This window comes from Amphiprion ocellaris, chromosome 9 (assembly GCF_022539595.1).
Source record: "Amphiprion ocellaris isolate individual 3 ecotype Okinawa chromosome 9, ASM2253959v1, whole genome shotgun sequence".
Classification (NCBI taxonomy): domain Eukaryota; kingdom Metazoa; phylum Chordata; class Actinopteri; family Pomacentridae; genus Amphiprion; species Amphiprion ocellaris.
The window spans coordinates 1,617,959-1,637,262 of NC_072774.1; the positions used below are offsets into that span (position 1 = coordinate 1,617,959).

Here is a 19,304-nt window from a genome sequence, read left to right on the forward strand (position 1 = left end):
TTTTTGGATTTTTTCAGATGAAGGAACAATATTTTTTGCTGTCCGTAGATGAGGACAACAGGAGGGTTAATAACAGGGAGATATTAGTCCTACATTTAGCTTCTCTGGCTTGTAAATCTGATTTGACTGTAAATTGAATATTCTGGGATGTTTTTTTGGTCTGAAAATGAACCGACATCATCACATGTTTAGTTTATTTTAACACAACTTAAAGAAATTAGCGGCTGTGAAGTGATTAAGACGGAACGATTCATCGATTTGGAACTGAAACGAAGCAATTAGTGAATCTCAGGAGGTTAAATAATCAGATTAAAGCTGGAAAAAGGTTGTTTCTGCACCACATTGATCAGCAGTTTGGACTTTAAACCGTCGTGTCGGTGCTTTTATATATGTTGATCTAAAACACAAAAAGCTGACCTGAAATGTTCTTTTTGACCAACAGAATGACAAATATCACCATTAAAGAGCTTTTTCCAAATAAAACCACGGCTGCCTGACGAGGTGGGGCTTAAAAATCTTCTTTTATTTACAATTTCCAGTTCAGCTTTCATAATTCTGGAGATGATGTGCAGAGAAAAGTAGAAAATGTTCCAAAAACTAGTATAAAAACGCTTCAAATGACTGAGAAAATGACTGAAAAAAAGACAAAATTCAGGGTTCAGAGGATTCAGAATGAGCACATTTTATTTCTTTTTTGTGGAGAGTTGAAGGCTTTTGTTTCTCACAGAATCTAGTTGTGTTGTTGTGTTTTTACATCATTTTTGTTTGTTTGCAGTTTCTGGCTGATAAATTGTGTTATTTTAGTGCTGTTTGAGATGAATTTAATGAAACACGACATGAGGGTGGACACACAAACAGCCACACATCCACACAAATGAGGACACACACACTGTACACACACTGTACACACACTATACACACACTGTACACACACTATACACACACTGTACACACACTGTACACACACTGTACACACACTGTACACACACTATACACACACTGTACACACATACTATACACACACTGTACACACACTGTACACACACTATACACACACTGTACACACACTGTACACACACTGTACACACACTGTACACACACTGTACACACACACACTATACACACACTGTACACACACTGTACACACACACTGTACACACACACACACTATACACACACTGTACACACACTATACACACACACTGTACACACACTGTACACACACACTATACACACACTATACACACACTGTACACACACTGTACACACACTGTACACACACTGTACACACACACACACACACACTATACACACACTGTACACACACTATACACACACACTGTACACACACTGTACACACACACACTATACACACACTGTACACACACTGTACACACACACACACACACTATACACACACTGTACACACACTATACACACACTGTACACACACTGTACACACACACACTATACACACACACTGTACACACACTATACACACACTGTACACACACTGTACACACACTGTACACACACTGTAGACACACTGTAGACACACTGTACACACACACACTATAAACACACTACACACACTGTACACACATACTATACACACACTGTACACACACTGTACACACACACACACCATACACACACTGTACACACACACACACTATACACACACTGTACACACACACACTATACACACATACTGTACACACACTATATACACACTATACACACACTGTACACACACTGTACACACACTATACACACACTGTACACACACACACACTATACACACACTGTACACACACTGTACACACACACACACACACTATACACACACTATACACACACTGTACACACACTGTACACACACTATATACACACTATACACACACTGTACACACACTACACACACTGTACACACACTGTAGACACACTGTACACACACACTATAAACACACTACACACACTACACACATACTATACACACACTGTACACACACTGTACACACACTGTACACACACTATACACACACTGTATACACACTGTACACACACTGTACACACACTGTATACACACTGTACACACACTGTACACACACTGTATACACACTGTACACACACACACTATAAACACACTACACACACTGTACACACACTGTACACACACACTGTACACACACTGTACACACACACTGTACACACACACTGTACACACATACTATACACACACTGTACACACACTGTACACACACTGTAATTAATAAAACATTTTAAAGCGTTATTTTACAGATATTCTATGTTTTATTCCAGATAATTTGCTGTAAACTGACAGAATTGATTCCACTATCGCTGCATCCAAACCAGAAACTCCTCCTCTGTCCTGAAAGGTTTCGTTTTCTTCCTGACGTTTGTGTTTTTTCTTTGTGGCCGTTGGTCTCAGAGAGCTGCAGTGTTTCTGCTGTTAAACCCTCCTGTGAGCTCCGAGCTGCCAGACTTCCCTCCACCGTTTTTATTCCTCGTGTTTCTTCTTACCTGTCGCCTCGGCTGCAGCTGTCGTGACACTTTTTATCAGGAGAGATGTGTCGGGAGGAAAAAAAAGGACTCCTCCTCAGTGTGTTTTTTAAAAAACTTCCAGGCGAACTGAGATAAGCGAGGAGCAGGAAGCAGCCGGAGGGAGGATGAGGGACGTTTTCAGGTCACTGGTGGACACGGAGCAGCGAGGTCTCTGAGAAATCACTCACATGACATCCAGCTGGAGCTCAGCAGCTTCTCTGGGGTTTAAACGCCTCTTTAAGGGTCCACCGACTCAAGATTGGTGCAAAAAATCTTTAACCCTCATGTCGACCCATTTTAAAGTTTGAAAATGTAAAAAAATAAATAAATAAATAAAAATTTCACAATGAAACTTCTGATGTCCACATTTTCAACATTTCTGGGAAATTTTTGAAAATTTTTTGGTGGGAATAAAGAAATGTTAAAAAAAATGTTTCTTTAAGAACATTCAGAAAAAATCAACCAAAATCCAGCAAATTTCGTTGGATTTTGGTAGATTTTTTTTGTGAATGTTCTTAAAGAAAATATTAGAAGTTTTACTGATTTATATTGATTTTTTTGGAAGATTTTTATTAATTTTAAAAAATATTTACAATTTTTGTATTTTGTATTTTTAAAATTTGTATTCCTTGCCAAATTTGGGGATTTTTTTTTTAAAAAGGAATTTTTATGAATTTTCTTCCTGAAGATTTTGATAAATTTTTATAAATTTGTGGAATTTTTTTGCTGAATTTTTTGATTTTTTTCAGACATGGGAACAATATTTTTTGGTGCCCGTAAATGAGGACAACAGGAGGGTTAAATCAAACCATAATTTCAATGGGCGACAAGTTATTTAAATTCTTTTTTAAAAAATTATCCTTAATGAACAGAATTTTTCCTGCAAGTAACAGCAGCTATGTATGAAATATGAATAATAAAAGACATCAATAATAATCTAAATATAGTGAAATTTTCCCATTTTGACTTTGTGGTTGTTTTTTCTCCTTTTGGTCGTTTTGTGTCTCTTTGTGGACATTTTACATCTTTCCTGTTTGTTGCTGCTGCAGATTGTTTCAGTACAGAATTTATTTTTCTCCGTCTGTTCTATGGAAGCATTTGGTGAAACTGCTGCTGCAGCAGTCGAACATTATTTTGTCCAGCCTCGGTACGTCCTGTTTTAAAAACGTGTGATGGATTCATTCAGTCACTCTCTGCATACATGCATATTTATGAGCTAAAATGAAAGTGGTTGCAGGCAAAGATGCAGACTCAGAAATATGATTTGATTAAATATAAAAGTGGGAAATTAAAGCCTCCACATGAAGTGATTATTTTGCTCTCCTTTATCTGATTCTGCAGCAGCAGAATCTGAGCCTTCAGACATTAATACTGGTGTTGAGGCTCCACAGTCCCAGATTCTGGTGCTCCAGCAGCTGATTCATCTCCATCAGATATTTCTGTTTTCAAATATGTAGAGAGAGAGAAAAAAAAAAGAAAAGAAGGAGTTTTGGGCAGTTTATTTTAAAATGTAGGTTAATCCGATTCTTCTTCTCCACACACAGACGTCACGTAGAATGTAGAAACAGAAAACATTCAGTCTGTAGTTTTTATTATCCGCTGCTTCTATAATTTCTCTGTGAAGTGATAAACTAAGAATTAAAGCTGAATAATCAGCATTTTAGGAACAAAAGGTTCAACCAGGAGGAAATTTATGTTCATGGTCTCATCTAGTTTCACTCAGATTATGGATGAGAAGCAAAACTCAACCCTGTTTACAATGTCTTTGCATCTTTGTGGTCGTTTTGTGTCTATTTGTGGTTCTTTTGCATCTCTTTATGGTTGTTTTGTGTCTTTGTGGTCATTTTGTGTCTCTGTGGTTGTTTTGCGTCTGTTTTTGATTGTTTTGTATCTTTTTGTGGTTGTTTTGCGTCACTTTGTGGTCATTTTGTGTCTCTTTGTGTCCGTTTTGTGTCTCTTTGTGGTTATTTTGCATCTCTTTGTGGGTGTTTTGTGTGTCTGGAGTTGTTTTGTGTCTCTTTGTCGTTGTTTTGTCTCTTTGTGGACATTTTGTGACTCTCTGTGGTTGTTTTGTGTGTCTTTGTGGTCATTTTGCGTCTCTTTATGGTGGTTTTGTGCCTTGTTGTGGTCGTTTTGTGTCTCTGTGGTCATTTTACATCTCTTTGTGGTTGTTTTGTGTCCCTTTGTGGATATTTTGTGTCTCCTTGGGGTCGTTTTGCATCTCTTTGTGGTTGATTTGTGTCTCTTTTGACTGTTTTGTGTCTCTTTGTGGTCACTTTGCGTCTCTTTGTGGTTGTTTTGTGTCTCTTTGTGGTTGTTTTGTGGATCACACATATTTGCGGTACAGCCTCAGTACGGATGCTAAATGTTAAAACCTGAATTTCTCCATCGATGCGATGAGTTGGACTGGTATCAGTAGAAACTAATAAACAGAACTGAGCTCAGAGATCCTGATAATGACGCATACATGCAGCCTAATGAAGCTCACTGACTCTGAGATATTTTCAGATATAACTGGAGGACACTCGCCTTGATGATGGGACGGTTGGAGTCAAAGTTCTGCTTCCAAAAACGGTTCCGTGAACTGATTCTGTCATGTAATTTGCAGGAGCTTTCTTTTAACGACTTGAAGTGTATGTCTAAGAGGAGGATTTGTGTGTGTGTTTGATGTTCGACGTGTGTTTGTTTCTCATTACCAGCCTCTAATGTGTGCGTCTGTCTGCTGCCCTGGCAGGTAGGCTGGTGGGAGAACGGCGTGCTGAGGCTCCGGTATCCCGCCTGGTCGCGTTACGGACCGTTCCTCAAGCCTCCCGACGACGCCCAGCACCTCCGAGTCGTCACCCTGGAGGAGAGGCCGTTCGTCATCGTGGAGCTGGCCGATCCGGCGTCCGGAACCTGCATCCGGGACTCGGTGCCCTGCAGGAGGCCGCTGAACGCCAGGTCTGGATCCAAGTAACGGAGCTGGTTTACATGAGTGGCACGGTGGGGTATTAACCCTGGAAGACCCAAATATAGGGAAAAAATTTGCAAAAACAGTAAATAAAACTGAAAAAAAGTTTTTTTAATATATATATATATATATATATATATATATATATATATATATTTAAATATATATATATATATATATATATATATATATATATATAAAACAAAATATTATTAATAACAACAATAATAATAATAATGATAATAATAATAATAATATATAAGCCCAAATATAGAAGAAAATGAGCAAAAAAACTAAAATAAACTACAGAAACAAATTTACAAAAACTGTATATATATATATATATATATATATATATATATATATATATATATATATATATTAGAATATTTTAAAAAATAAAACTTATGTTGTATTTCTGCAACAGTGAGTTTTACTGGGTTAAGAAATGTCTGATGAAAAACACTGTAAAAATAATAATAAATACTGTAACATAAAAAAAATGTAAAAAGTAACTTTGGTTCTCTGGAAAATATTCATATTTTTAGCTGATTAGAATGCAGTAAACCTGTTCATTAACAGCCACGCATTGTAAAAGAACAAATCACTATTTGTTAAAAGATCAACATATAAATTAATATTTTTTTCCTGTAATCCAACAGAACAAGGAAAATGTGTAAAATAACAGTTTAAAGAATATTTTGTCATTTTCCTAATCCTTAATTTATACAATTTCTCTTACCAAATCAAAAAACAGAAAGTCTTTAAAACAGTTTAAACAATTACTTGCTATTTTTAATACTTAATATTTCCAAATTTTCTTTCAAATAACAGCAGATTTCAGCAGAATGATATTTATTGTTGATTTAAAAACAGTGCAGATCTGGAAAATAAAGATTAAAGAATTAAAAACATAATATTTCTCCAGCAGTAGCAGAGATAAAACTGAAGCCTCCGGTCGGATCAATAAGAGGATCAGAGGAAAGAGATTTACGGATCTTCAGCTGCTGCAGGACGACAGCATCGACCCAGAACCTGTCAGAACCAGAACCGACCTGTCACACCTGTCACACCCAGGACGGGTCTAAATACTGTCACACCCAGGACGGGTCTAAATACTGTCACAACCAGGACGGGTCTAAATACTGTCACAACCAGGACGGGTCTAAATACTGTCACAACCAGGACGGGTCTAAATACTGTCACAACCAGGACGGGTCTAAATACTGTCACAACCAGGACGGGTCTAAATACTGTCACAACCAGGACGGGTCTAAATACTGTCACAACCAGGACGGGTCTAAATACTGTCACAACCAGGACGGGTCTAAATACTGTCACAACCAGGATGGGTCTAAATACTGCGGGTGCCTCACCTGTTCCCTTTACCTTACTGTCCTAATCCTGTGTCGCTGGGTCCTAATCGTTTCCTTTCCTCTTCTTTCCTTTCCTCATTTTTCATTTCCTTTCCTTCCCTTTCTTCTTCTTTCCTTTTCTCTCCTTCCCTTTTGTCTTCTTTCCTTTCCTCATCTTTCCTTTCCTCTCCTCTCCTTTCCTTTCCTCTTCTTTCATTTCCTTTCCTTTCCTCATCTTTCCTTTCCTTTCCTCTTCTTTCCTTTTCTCATCTTTCCTTTCCTTTCCTTTCCTCATCCTTCCTTTCCTCTTTTTTCCTTTCCTTTCCTTTCCACTTCTTTCCTTTCATCTTCTTTCATTTCCTTTCCTTTCCTCTTCTTTCCTTTCATCTTCTTTCATTTCCTTTCCTTTCCTCATCTTTTCTTTCCTTTCCTTTCCTCTCCTTACCTTTCCTTTCCTTTCCTCTTCTTTCCTTTCTTCTTCTTTCCTTTCCTTTCCTTTCCTCTTCTTTCCTCATGTTTCCTTTTCTTTCCTCATGTTTCCTTTCCCCTCATTTCCCTTTCTTCTGCTTTCCTTTCCTTTCTTTTCCTTTCCTTTCCTTTCCTCATGTTTCCTTTCCTTTCCTTTCTTCTTCTTTCCTTTCCTTTCCTTTCCTCATGTTTCCTTTTCTTTCCTCATGTTTCCTTTCCCCTCATTTCCCTTTCTTCTTCTTTCCTTTCCTTTCTTTTCCTTTCCTTTCCTTTCCTCATGTTTCCTTTCCTTTCCTCATCTTTCCTTTCCCCTCATTTCCCTTTCTTCTTCTTTCCTTTCCTTTCCTTTCCTTTCCTTTCCTTTCCTTTCCTTTCCTCATATTTCCTTTCCTTTCCTCTTCTTTCCATTTGTTTATGTATAATTTTGTGCTAGTGTGTAACAGTAGTAAGTTTGTAGGAGGGACTCAGTCACGGTGAATTTATTGAGACTTATTCCTTCTATTTTTCCCTCTCTTTGCAGCGCCATCCATGAAGGCGTGGCTCCCATGAAGCAGTGCTGCAAAGGTTTCTGCATCGATATCCTGAAGCGGCTGGCCAAGATCGTGGGCTTCACCTACGACCTCTACCTGGTGACCAACGGGAAGCACGGCAAGAAGATCGACGGCGTTTGGAACGGCATGATCGGAGAGGCGAGTGTCTGTTTCCCCTGAGCTGAGTGTTCCCGTTGTGGTTCCATCCGACAGCTGCCGGTTCTGATCCACAGTGAGCAGCATTTCATCCTCGTCGACCGATTAAACACTAAAAGACGTTTCGTCCTCGTCAACCATTTAAACACTAAAAGACGTTTTGTCCTCATTGACCGGTAAAACGCTGATTTACATTCTGTCCTCTCTACCGGTTAAACTCTAAAAGACGTTTCGTCCTCTTCGACCAGTTAAACGCTAAAAGACGTTTTGTCCTCGTCAACCATTTAAACACTAAAAGACGTTTTGTCCTCGTCGACCGGTAAAACGCTGATTTACATTCCGTCCTCTTCTACCGGTTAAACTCTAAAAGATGTTTCGTCCTCTTCGACCTGTTAAAAACTAAAAGATGTTTCGTCCTCATCGATCGATAAAATGCTGAGTGACATTTTGTCCTTTTCTACCAGCTAAACGCTAAAAGACGTTTCGTCCTCGTTGATGGGTAAAACGCTGAGTGACATTCCGTCCTGTTCTACTGGTTAAACTCTAAAAGACATTTCGTCCTCTTCGGCCAGTTAAACGCTAAAAGACGTTTCGTGCTCATCTACCGGTTAAACTCTAAAAGACGTTTCATCCTCATCTACCGGTTAAACGCTAAAAGACGTTTCGTCCTCATCTACCAGTTAAACGCTAAAAGACGTTTCGTCCTCATCGACCAGTTAAATGCTAAAAGACAATTCGTCCTCATCGACCAGTTAAATGCTAAAAGACAATTCGTCCTCATCGACCAGTTAAATGCTAAAAGACGTTTCGTCCTTTTCCACCGGTTAAACACTGAGAGTGGCATCAGTCACAGGGAGAGTTGATGTCACTTAAACCCTTCAGGCCATCAGACAGCTGTCATTTATTACAGACACACAAACTATTAGAGGCAAAACACACAAATTAGAACAAGAATGGAGTTTAATGACACTTTCAGACGCTCCTCTATTGATATATTTAAAGAAAAACATCAAGACGTGCAGATTTTAAGGCTTTTTGCTGCTCTAATGGTTGAAATTTTTCATATTTATCCTTTAGAAACTGATCTTACAAGTTTGTCTCCTGTTTTATTCTATTTTCTTTAGTTTTTCAGTTTGATTTTATGATGTTTTGCACACAGTGTTGTTGCTGTGCAGCAGTTTGGTTGTTTAAAGGTTGTTTAAATGAATTTAATAAATTGTGGGCAAATCTGAGTCGTTTTAGACAAACTTTAAAGAATTTTAAACTAATCTTCAGTCATTTTGGACAATTCTTTAAATATATATTGGACAAATTTCGAGTCATTTTAGTAATTTTAGACCAAGTCTGAGTCATTTTTTTATATATAGTTATAGTAATATATATAGTAATTTTGAATACATTTGAGTGATTTTGCACAAATATTGGATCATGTTGGGTGTATTTTAAGTAATTTTAGACAAAGTTTGATTAATTTAGTTCAAACTTTGAGTCATTTTAGACAAACTTCAAATGATTTTAGTCTCATTTTGTGTATTTTGGACAATTCTTTGTATATTTTGGACAAATTTTGAGTCATTTAAATAATTTTAGACAACGTTTGAGTCTTTTTTTATATAGTTTTGTAATTTTGAATACATTTTCAGTCATTTTGAGCAAACATTGGATCGTGTTGGACATATTTTAAGTAATTTTAGACAAAATTTTATTAATTTTGGACAAAATTTGAGTCATTTTAGACAAACTTTAAAGAACTTTAAGCTATTTTTGAGCCATTGTGGACAATTCTTTATGTATTTTATATATTCTGCTGGTTAGTCCTCTATATTTTCTTGGCGATAAGGTTCATGATCCTCATCAGGAGGAAGAAACAGGCGTTCACACTTGCATTTCCTGGATTGATTGAAGCGTCCCGCTGGTTCTGTCTTCGTCCCAAACAGGAAGTCGCCGAACAGTCTCCAAAGCTGACTTTATCATCTCCGAATGAGGCCACAGCTGCCTGTCGGATCTGTTTCCATGAGCAAAAGGCCGAGCGAATGTTGTTTTCCCAAACTAATGTCTTCCTTTTGATCAGATGTTCCAAAGGCGGCCGTTCTTTGATCAGGTAATCCAGGGACTTGGCAAAGTTGAGCGGAGGGCGCCTCGCATTCTGCCTTGCTTGGTTTTTCTGCTGATCTGCTCTGAAGAGCGGACGTGCCACGTCTAATGTAGATTAACATTTCGCCGGAACAATCAGCAGACGCAGCGGTTTTCAAGTTTCTGCTGGATGGTGGCAGCGAGCGGCTCATTTAGTATGCTAAAGAGACGCTCCGCAGACACATGTTCACATCCGGATCCTCATTGGAGGGCCAACAAGGAGGTCAAGGTGGAGTGGAGTCAGATCTCAGCTGGAAGTAAAGACTTCTGAAGCAGAATTAGATCCTCTCTCATCACTGCTCCTGGTTTTTAGGGCAATGTTTCATTGCTCTGCAGATTTGTGAGTAGTTGTGTTGTTGTTTTGGGACTCATTTTAGCCATTTTGTGTGTTTATTGTCTCTTGATAGTATAGATTTTTAACTATCCAGCCTGTGGTTCTGAATAAGTTTTGAGTCATTTTGGACAGTTTGGGCAAGTGTCTGTCATTTTTCACAAATTGAGACATGTTTTTGTCATTTTATTTCATTTTTCTCACGTCATGTCTCATTTTCTCATTTCATGTCTCATTGTTCCATTTTGTGTTTCATTTTTCTCATTACATGTATTATTTTTCTTATTTTGTGTCTCATTTTGCTCATTTATGTCTCATCTTTCTTATTTTGTGATTAATTTCTCCCATTTCGTGTCTCGTTTTTCTAATTTTGTGTCTCATGTTTCTCATTTTGTGTATCATTTTTCTCATTTTCTGTCTTATTTTCATCATTTTTGTTAAATTTTTCTCATTTCATGACTCATTTTTCTACTTTTGTGTCTCAGCTTCACTTTGTCTCAGTTTTCCCATGTTGTCTCATTTTTCTCATTTTATATCTCATTTTCTTATTTTATGATTAATTTTTCCCATTTCATGTCTCATTTTTCTAATTTTTGTTTTCTCATTTTGTGTCTCATTTTTCTCATTTTGTGTCTCATTTTTTCCATTTTGTGATGATTTTTCCCATTTCATGAATCATTTTTCACCTTTTGTGTCTCATTTTTCATTTTATATCTAATTTTTCTCATTTTGTGTCTCATTTTTCTCCTTTTATTTCTGTTTTTTGTTGTTTTGTGTCTCCTTTTTGTAATATTCTGTCTTGTTTCTGTTGTTTTTAGTCATTTGTCTCATGTTTTGGTTGTTTTGTGTTTCCTTTTTGTCGCGCTTGTGTTTTTTGTCTTATTTTTGTCATTTTGTGTTTTGCTTTATTCATTGTTTTGTCCATCGTTTTTGTCGTTTTGTGTTTCTCTTTTGTCTCCTTTGTGTTATTTGTCTATCATTTTTGTCGTTTTGTGTTTCTCTTTTGTCTCCTTTGCGTTATTTGTCTGTATTTTTGTCATTTTGTTTCTGGCTTTTGTCGTTTTGTGTCTCATTTCTGTCATTTTTTGTCTTGTTTTTGTCATTCTGTCTTTTTGTCTTGCTTGTGTCGTTTGTCTATTATTTTGTCATTTTGTGTCTCTTTTTTGTAATATTTTGTCTTGTTTTTGTTGTTTTTTGTCTGACTTTTGTCGTTTCCTCTATGGTTCAGTTCCAGGCGACTAAATGTTGTGTTCCTTTGTCGATGCTCTGTGATGTGGAAGTTGTAATGTGGAAATGATAAACTGAGGCTGAATGTTGCTGAAATTGGATTTATTTTTCTCAACAAACTTCAGGTTGTTCATGGTGTTTAGTAAAAAGATAATTCCTTAAATATGAACAAAGGAACCATTAGGAGTTGTGGTTATTTCTAGGTTATTATGCTATGATTTTACTGGTCTGGTCCACTGGAGACTTAAGCCTGCGGTCGAATCTGTCGGATCGTGATGGAGAAAGAAATCCTGACAGATCCAGAATTGATGTTGCAGCATCAATCAGTCTGTTTCCTTCTCATCCCTTCTCCTTCTGCTCCAGGTGGTGTACAAGCGAGCGGACATGGCCATCGGCTCGCTGACCATCAACGAGGAGAGGTCGGAGGTCGTGGATTTCTCCGTCCCCTTCGTGGAGACGGGGATCAGCGTCATGGTCTCCCGTAGCAACGGAACAGTCTCACCGTCCGCCTTCTTAGGTAGGAGTCCATCGTTCCGTCTGTACGGGATCCAATCTGTCCAATCGAAGTGTCGAGTGTGCACAAAAGCTCCTTGCTCTCTGGTTTGCTGCTCTTTACATCTAAATTTTTTTTCTTCTCCCAGCTGCTTCTTAACTTTTATTTTCACTCCGTCAGCAGACTCGGGGCTCCAGCGGGAGAACGCTGTTATTGGCCTGTAGACTGCATTGAGATGGTTGTAAAAAAATAAATAAATAAAAAAGAGTTTATGGACTTCTGGAGATTATGTTCGCTCCAAAGGTTCTTGTTTTCACTGCATTAAAGCCTCGTATCTGCACCTTTATCCTACATAAGCTGCCAGGTTCTCATCCTTTCTAGTGCTAATAAATGAACAACAATAATAATTTAAGAATGCAGCATGAAACACTTTAACTCTGAACATTTTATACTGCAGTAGAAAGTCCTACACCTCTATGGAAACAGCAAATGGAACATTTCGATGATTATTTATTTCACAAAATGGTAAAAATCCATTTTCCCCCCATTTTTTCCTATTTAATTTTTCTCATTTTGTAAAATATTTCTGAGTTCATGTCTCCCTTTTCTCATTTCATTTCTCTTTTTTCTTTTTGGGGTTTAATTTTTCCCATTTTGTGTCTCATTATCCCATTTATGTCTAATTTGCTTCATTTTTCTCATTGTTTCTCATTTTGTGTCTCATTTCTCTCATTCTGTATCTCGTTTTTCTAATTTTGTCTCATTTTTTGTCTCGTTTTTACCATTTTGTGTCTCATTTTTCCCATTTTGTGTCTCATTTTTCTCATTTCCTGTTTAATTTTTCCCATTTTGTCTCATTTTTCTATTCTGTGTCTCATTTTTTCTCATTCTTTCTCATTTTGTGTTTCATTTTTCTCATTTTGGACAATTTTTAAATAATTTTGGGCATGTTTGTGTAATTTTGAACCATTTTTTAATCACTTTCAATGTGGACATTTTCATTCTTGACCAGTTTTTAGTCATTTTTGACAAATTTTTCAATAAGTTTTGAAAACTCTCTAAATTTTTGCCTTTTTTTTGTCAAATCACAGTTGAGTCCATCATGACTTTGTGGTTGTGTTTTGGATCTTATGATATTTTGTTTTCTACAAGATCTTTTTAGTGTAAACCATTAAGGTTTGGCAATTTAAAAAATAAAAAAGTGACGTATGAAATGTAATTTTCCCGATGGACCATGTGTTACGCATGATTGGTTCAATGATTGCCGGACAGTTGACATTTCTTTCTGGCTTTTACAGTTTTTTGTTGTATTTATTGGTCTAATTATGGAATTTTTATCAGGAAAACATGCCTTTCAAGCCTTCTGGCAGGTTTCAGGGTTCAGATATTCCTGATTTTCTGTTTTGTTTAAACTCATCTCATGTTCTCAGAACCCTACAGTCCGGCCGTGTGGGTGATGATGTTCGTCATGTGCCTGACCGTGGTCGCTGTGACCGTCTTCATCTTTGAGTTCTTCAGCCCCGTCGGCTACAACCGAAGTCTGCAGACCAGCAAGAGTGAGTGACGAGTCTGAGCTGATAAACGCTGCTGAGTTCGGTCCATCAGATGGACAAACACTCCTGCAAAACTGCTTTAATGACGACTTTTTAAAAGAATCGTAATGAACTTTATTGTTTTAAGTGATTTCCTGCTGGTCAGATGCTGAGAACTGCAGCCAAAGTTGAATTTCTTTTATGATTTATTCCACAAAAATTTAAGGGAAAAAAGAAATCAACATGTCCAAGATTTTTCAGTTCAGCTGAAATATTCCTGACTTTTTACAACGTGACCTTTGGTCACAGTTGAGTCATTAATGGCTTCACGGTTACACAAAGCATCAAAGAATTTTTTAGTTTTTACACAGTTGAACTGATGAATTTGATTTATTTTTCACAAATTTTTAATACAAGACTAAAATGATATATTTTTTATAGATACATATATTTTAGAAACTTTTTTAAATTAAAAAAAAGATAATATTCCTTAAAGGAACTTAAATAGAAAGGAACTGAAACAAAGCTGCAGGAATGTACAATATGAGGAAAATAATGTGTTTTTTCACTTTAAAGCAGGTAAATATATTCGGGTAGAAGCCAAAAATACAAATACAAACCTTAATCCTAGGGATTTGTGCCAATTTTGAGGTGTTATATTCCAATATATATAAAAATATTATGATTTTAGGCAGATTTTATGTTTTATTTTTTCAATACGAAGGCTCAGGTGTTTAGTTCAAAAACCACCGTAAAACTGAAAAACTGATAACTTGATGTGATTGTGGTCATTTTTTAAAAAGATAATATTCCTTTAAAGGAGTTTAAATAAACAGGATCTTAAACAAAGCTGCAGGAATGTAGAGTTTAGGGAAAATAATGTGTTTTTGAACATTAAAGCAGGTAAATATATTCTAGTAGAACCCAAAAATACAATTAGTAACCTTAGTCCGGGTGATAAGTGCCAGTTTTGAGGCGTTATATTGTAATGTGTGTATATATATATATATATATATATATATATATATATATATATATATATATATATATATATATATATATATAAATAAAATTGTTATAGGCTGATTTTTTTGTTGTTTCTTTTAACACAATGACACACCACAGATGCTTAGTTCAAAGACTGTTGTAAAAATCTGTGAATACAGTTTCCAGCTGATAAATTAATGTCATTTTGGTCATTTTTTTCTAAATATAACATGCCTTAAAGGAGTTTAAATAAACAAGAGCTGAAACAAAGCTGCAGGAATGTAGAGTTTATGGAAAATAATGTGTTTTTGAACTTTAAAACAGGTAAATATATTCTAGTAGAACCCAAAGATACAAAAACAATTTTGCACAGGTGATTAGTTCAAGGACCGTCGTAAAAATCTGGTTTTACAGTTACTGGCTGCTAAATTAATCATTATAGCAGGTAAATATATTCTAGTAGACTCCAAAAACGCAAAAACAAACCTTACTCCAGGTCATTAGTGTCAGTTTTGAGGTGTTATAATATTGATAAAAATATTCAGATTCATTTTTAGTTGATCTGGCATGATCAGTTCAAAAAACCATAGTAAAAATCAGATTTTGCAGTTTCTGGCTGATAAATTGATGTGATTTTGGTCATTTAAAAAAAAAAAGATAACACGCCTTAAGGGGGCTTAAATAGACAAGAGGTAAATTTAGTTTAGTCGCTACGTGATCCTACAAATGATTAAACTTCACGATGCAAATCTCCACTGAAAAGGATAAAAAAAAGTCTTTTCTACGCGACGGGAGCGAAACAGCGGAGATGAGAGCGAACGAGGGGAAACATGGGAGGACGGCAGAGAGGTAGAATTATGTGGAGCGCAGCGATCATGCAGTAGAAGAGGCGATCACAGCGCTACAAACCACGCTGCTGAATAATGAATGGCTGCTTCAATATCCAGAATTACTGGATGCAGTTCAACACGCCGAGGGGACGGTTTCCTCTTATCACAGCCACAGTTTAGGATTCAGAGCAGCACATCGGCTTCATTTACAACCCAACAGCTGACCGGCACACTCCTTTTTTAGAAATGACCAGAATCACAGCAGAGTTTCAATTCTACGATGGTCCTTGAACTAAACACCTGTGCCTTTGTGTTGAAAAACAAATGAAAATCTGCCTAAAATCAGAATATTTTTTATAAATATTATAACACCTCAAAATTGCTACAAATCACCCGGACTAAGGTTTGTTTTTGTATTTTTGGTGTTCTACTAGAATATATTTACCTGTTTTAATGTTCAAAAACACATTATGTTCCATAAACTGTACATTCCTGCAGCTTAATTTTAGCTTCTGCCTATTTAAGCTCCTTTAAGGAATATTATCTTTTTAAAAATTGACCAGAATTACATCAATTTATCAGAGCTTCAATTCTACCATGGTCCTTGAACTAAACATAGACCAAGAAATAGAAAGCTACCTAAAATCATAATTTTTAAAAATACTTTGATATAACACCTCCAAAGCTGCAGAAATCACCAGGAGTAATGTTAATAATTGTATTTTTAGGTTCTACTAGAATATATTTACCTGTTCTAAAGTTCAAAATCTTCTTTTTTTTTAAAAGACCAAAATCCCATCAATTTATTAGTTGGAAAATGTAAAAAACGATTTTTAAGATGGTCCTTGAACTAATCATCTGAGATTTTGTGTTGAAAAAATGAAAAATACAATAAAAATGTGCCTAAAATCATCATATTTTCATAAATATTATAATATAATACTTCAAAATTGGCACTAATCACCTGGACTAAGGTTTGTTTTTGTATTTTGGGGATCTGCTAGAATATATTTATCTGTTTTAATGTTCAACGACATATTACTTTTTTTAAAAATGACCAAAATCACATCAATTTACCAGCTGGAAACTGTAAAAAAAAAAATATAACACTTCAAAATTGGCACAAATCACTTTGACTAAGTTTTTTTTAAATATATTTTTGGGTTCTACTAGAATATATTTTCTGCTTTAATGTTCAAAAACACATTATTTTTAAAAAATGACCAAAATTACATTAATTTATCAGTCCGAAACTGTAAAAGCACATTTTTACGATGGTTTCTTGAAATAATCGTCTGTGATGTGCTGAAAAGAACTAAAAATCTGCCTAAAGTCATAATCTTTTTATAAATATTACAATAGAACACCTCAAAATGGGCACTAATCACCTGGACTGAGGTTTGTTTTTTGTATTTTTAGGATCTATTAGAACATACTTTCTTTGATTCTCTTTCTTCCAGAGGCCGGAGGCTCCACCTTCACCATCGGGAAGTCCGTGTGGCTGCTCTGGGCCATCGTCTTCAACAACTCGGTGCCGGTGGAGAACCCGAGAGGAACCACAAGCAAGATCATGGTGCTGATTTGGGCCTTCTTCGCCGTCATCTTCCTGGCCTCCTATACCGCCAACCTGGCCGCCTTCATGATCCAGGAGGAGTACATCGACACGGTGTCGGGCCTCTCAGACAAGAAGGTACCCCGATGCTAGCTAACCCTCCCGTTAGGTTCCCGGTGCCAGTTAACCTTCCAGTTAGGTTCCTGGGGCCAGTTAACCCTCCAGTTATGTTCCCGGTGCCAGTTAACCCTCCCATTAGGTTCCTGGGGCCAGTTAACCTCTAAAATGGGTCAATCCGATACACGACACAACAGGAGGGTTAAGAGGAACAGAATTAAAGTCTTAGAGTGCCTCATTTTTCTCATTTCATGTCTCATACTTAATGTTTTGTGTCTCATTTTTCTCATTTTATCTCATTCTTAATATTTTGTGTGTCATTTTTCTCATTTCGTGTGTCATTCTTAATATTTTGTCTCATTTTGCTCATTTTGTCTCATTCTTAATATTTTGTGTCTCATTTTTCTCATTTCGTGTTTCATTAATATTTAGTGTCTCATTTTTCTCATTTCGTGTCTCATTCTTAATATTTTGTGTCTCATTTTTCTCATTTCATCCCATTCTTAATATTTTGTCTCATTTTTCTCATTTCATGTCTCATTAATGTTTTGTGTCTCATTTTTCTCATTTTGTCTGTCATTCTTAATATTTCATGTCTCATTTTTCTCATTTTGTCTCATTCTTAATATTTTGTGTCTCATTTTTCTCATTTCGTGTCTCATTTTTCTAATTTCATGAGTCATTCTTAGTATTTTGCATCTCTTTTTTTAGCCAAGTCTGGCACGTTTTTGAATGTTAAATGTGTTAAAGCACATGAGGAATTTAGAAAAAGGAATAAAATCTCATTCAACTAGAAATGTGCAGCGTTTAAGAGACGCTCCTGAATGCTCGTCTGAGGACAGAAGTAGGTCAGACAGATTGGTGAGTCTCAGCCTTCGTCTGCTCTGCTAGTTTCAGCATCCCGAGGAGCAGTACCCACCTCTGAAGTTTGGAACGGTGCCCAACGGCAGCACCGAGAAAAACATCCGCTCCAACTACCCGGACATGCACCAGTACATGGGCAAATACAACCAGAGAGGGGTGGAAGACGCCATCCTCAACCTGAAGACCGGGTCAGTCCACCTGAAACACCTTTCTGCATGTCCTAGCTCCACATTTACACCATTTATGTCAACATCTTCTGCACATTACTGATCAGGAAGATTCCTCAATCCATTACAAAACCGCATTTTTTAATGTTTTTGTTTGAGACATATCCTTTTTTTTGCCCGTAAATGCTTCTGAAACACAAGATAGCGACAGGAAAAATGGTCAAATATCAAATTAACCTTCTGAACTACAAAAAATGCTCAACTTCTGTCTAATTTTACTTCACTGTGGTTCATTTTCCTGCAGCTCTGTAGAAACATGTCATGTCATGTCTCATTGTTATTATTTCGTGTCTAATTTTTTCTCATTTTGTCTCATTCCTAATATTTTGGATATTTTTTTCTCATTTCAAGTCTCATTGTTACTATTTTGTGTCTATTTTTTCTCATTTCATATCTCATTGTTACTATTTTGTGTCTATTTTTTCTCATTTCATGTCTCATTGTTACTATTTTGTGTCTATTTTTTCTCATTACGTCTCATTCTCAATATTTTGTCTAATACTTCCTTCTTATTTCGTGTCTAATTTTTTATTTTGTGTCTCATTTTTTCTCATCTCATGTCTCATTCTTAATATTTTGTCTCACTCTTTATATTTCGTGTCTTATTTTTCTCATCTCATGTCTCATTCTTTTATTTTCTCTTTTTTCCCCCGCTGTGTTTTCGAGCTCCGTTCTCTTCGACCAACATTTCACATCTTCTGTCGTGCTTCATGCCTTCATGCTCGGATTCTCTCACCTTTCCCGTCTCACCGCCCACTCAGAGCAGCAGCTTCCTCTAGAATCTCCATCAGCCGTCAAGTGCCGGATAATCCCAGTTTACTTCCTCCTAAGCCCCTGTCATCACCCCTCCTCTTCCTCGCCGCCTCGACAATTAGAACTTAACAAGAATGAGAAACTTTTCCTCTATTTTTTCTCCCTTCTCTCTGTTCTTTATCTCCTCCTTCTTCTTCGCTCCTCGGCTGCCCTCTTACGTCTCCGTCTTCTTTT

The 19,304-nt window shown here is 36.6% G+C and overlaps 1 protein-coding gene across 2 annotated transcripts in view; it reads left to right on the forward strand.

Moving 5' to 3' along the window:
• Positions 1–19,304, forward strand: part of LOC111586249 (glutamate receptor ionotropic, NMDA 2D) — a 94,551-nt gene that overhangs the window by 50,536 nt on the left and 24,711 nt on the right. For both annotated transcript variants that reach the window (XM_055013571.1, XM_055013572.1), the window contains 6 exons: positions 5,300–5,505; positions 7,859–8,027; positions 12,079–12,232; positions 13,639–13,764; positions 17,018–17,247; positions 18,118–18,278. In XM_055013571.1, coding sequence (XP_054869546.1) covers positions 5,300–5,505; positions 7,859–8,027; positions 12,079–12,232; positions 13,639–13,764; positions 17,018–17,247; positions 18,118–18,278 — 1,046 coding nt within the window. The remainder of the gene's footprint in view (positions 1–5,299; positions 5,506–7,858; positions 8,028–12,078; positions 12,233–13,638; positions 13,765–17,017; positions 17,248–18,117; positions 18,279–19,304) is intronic.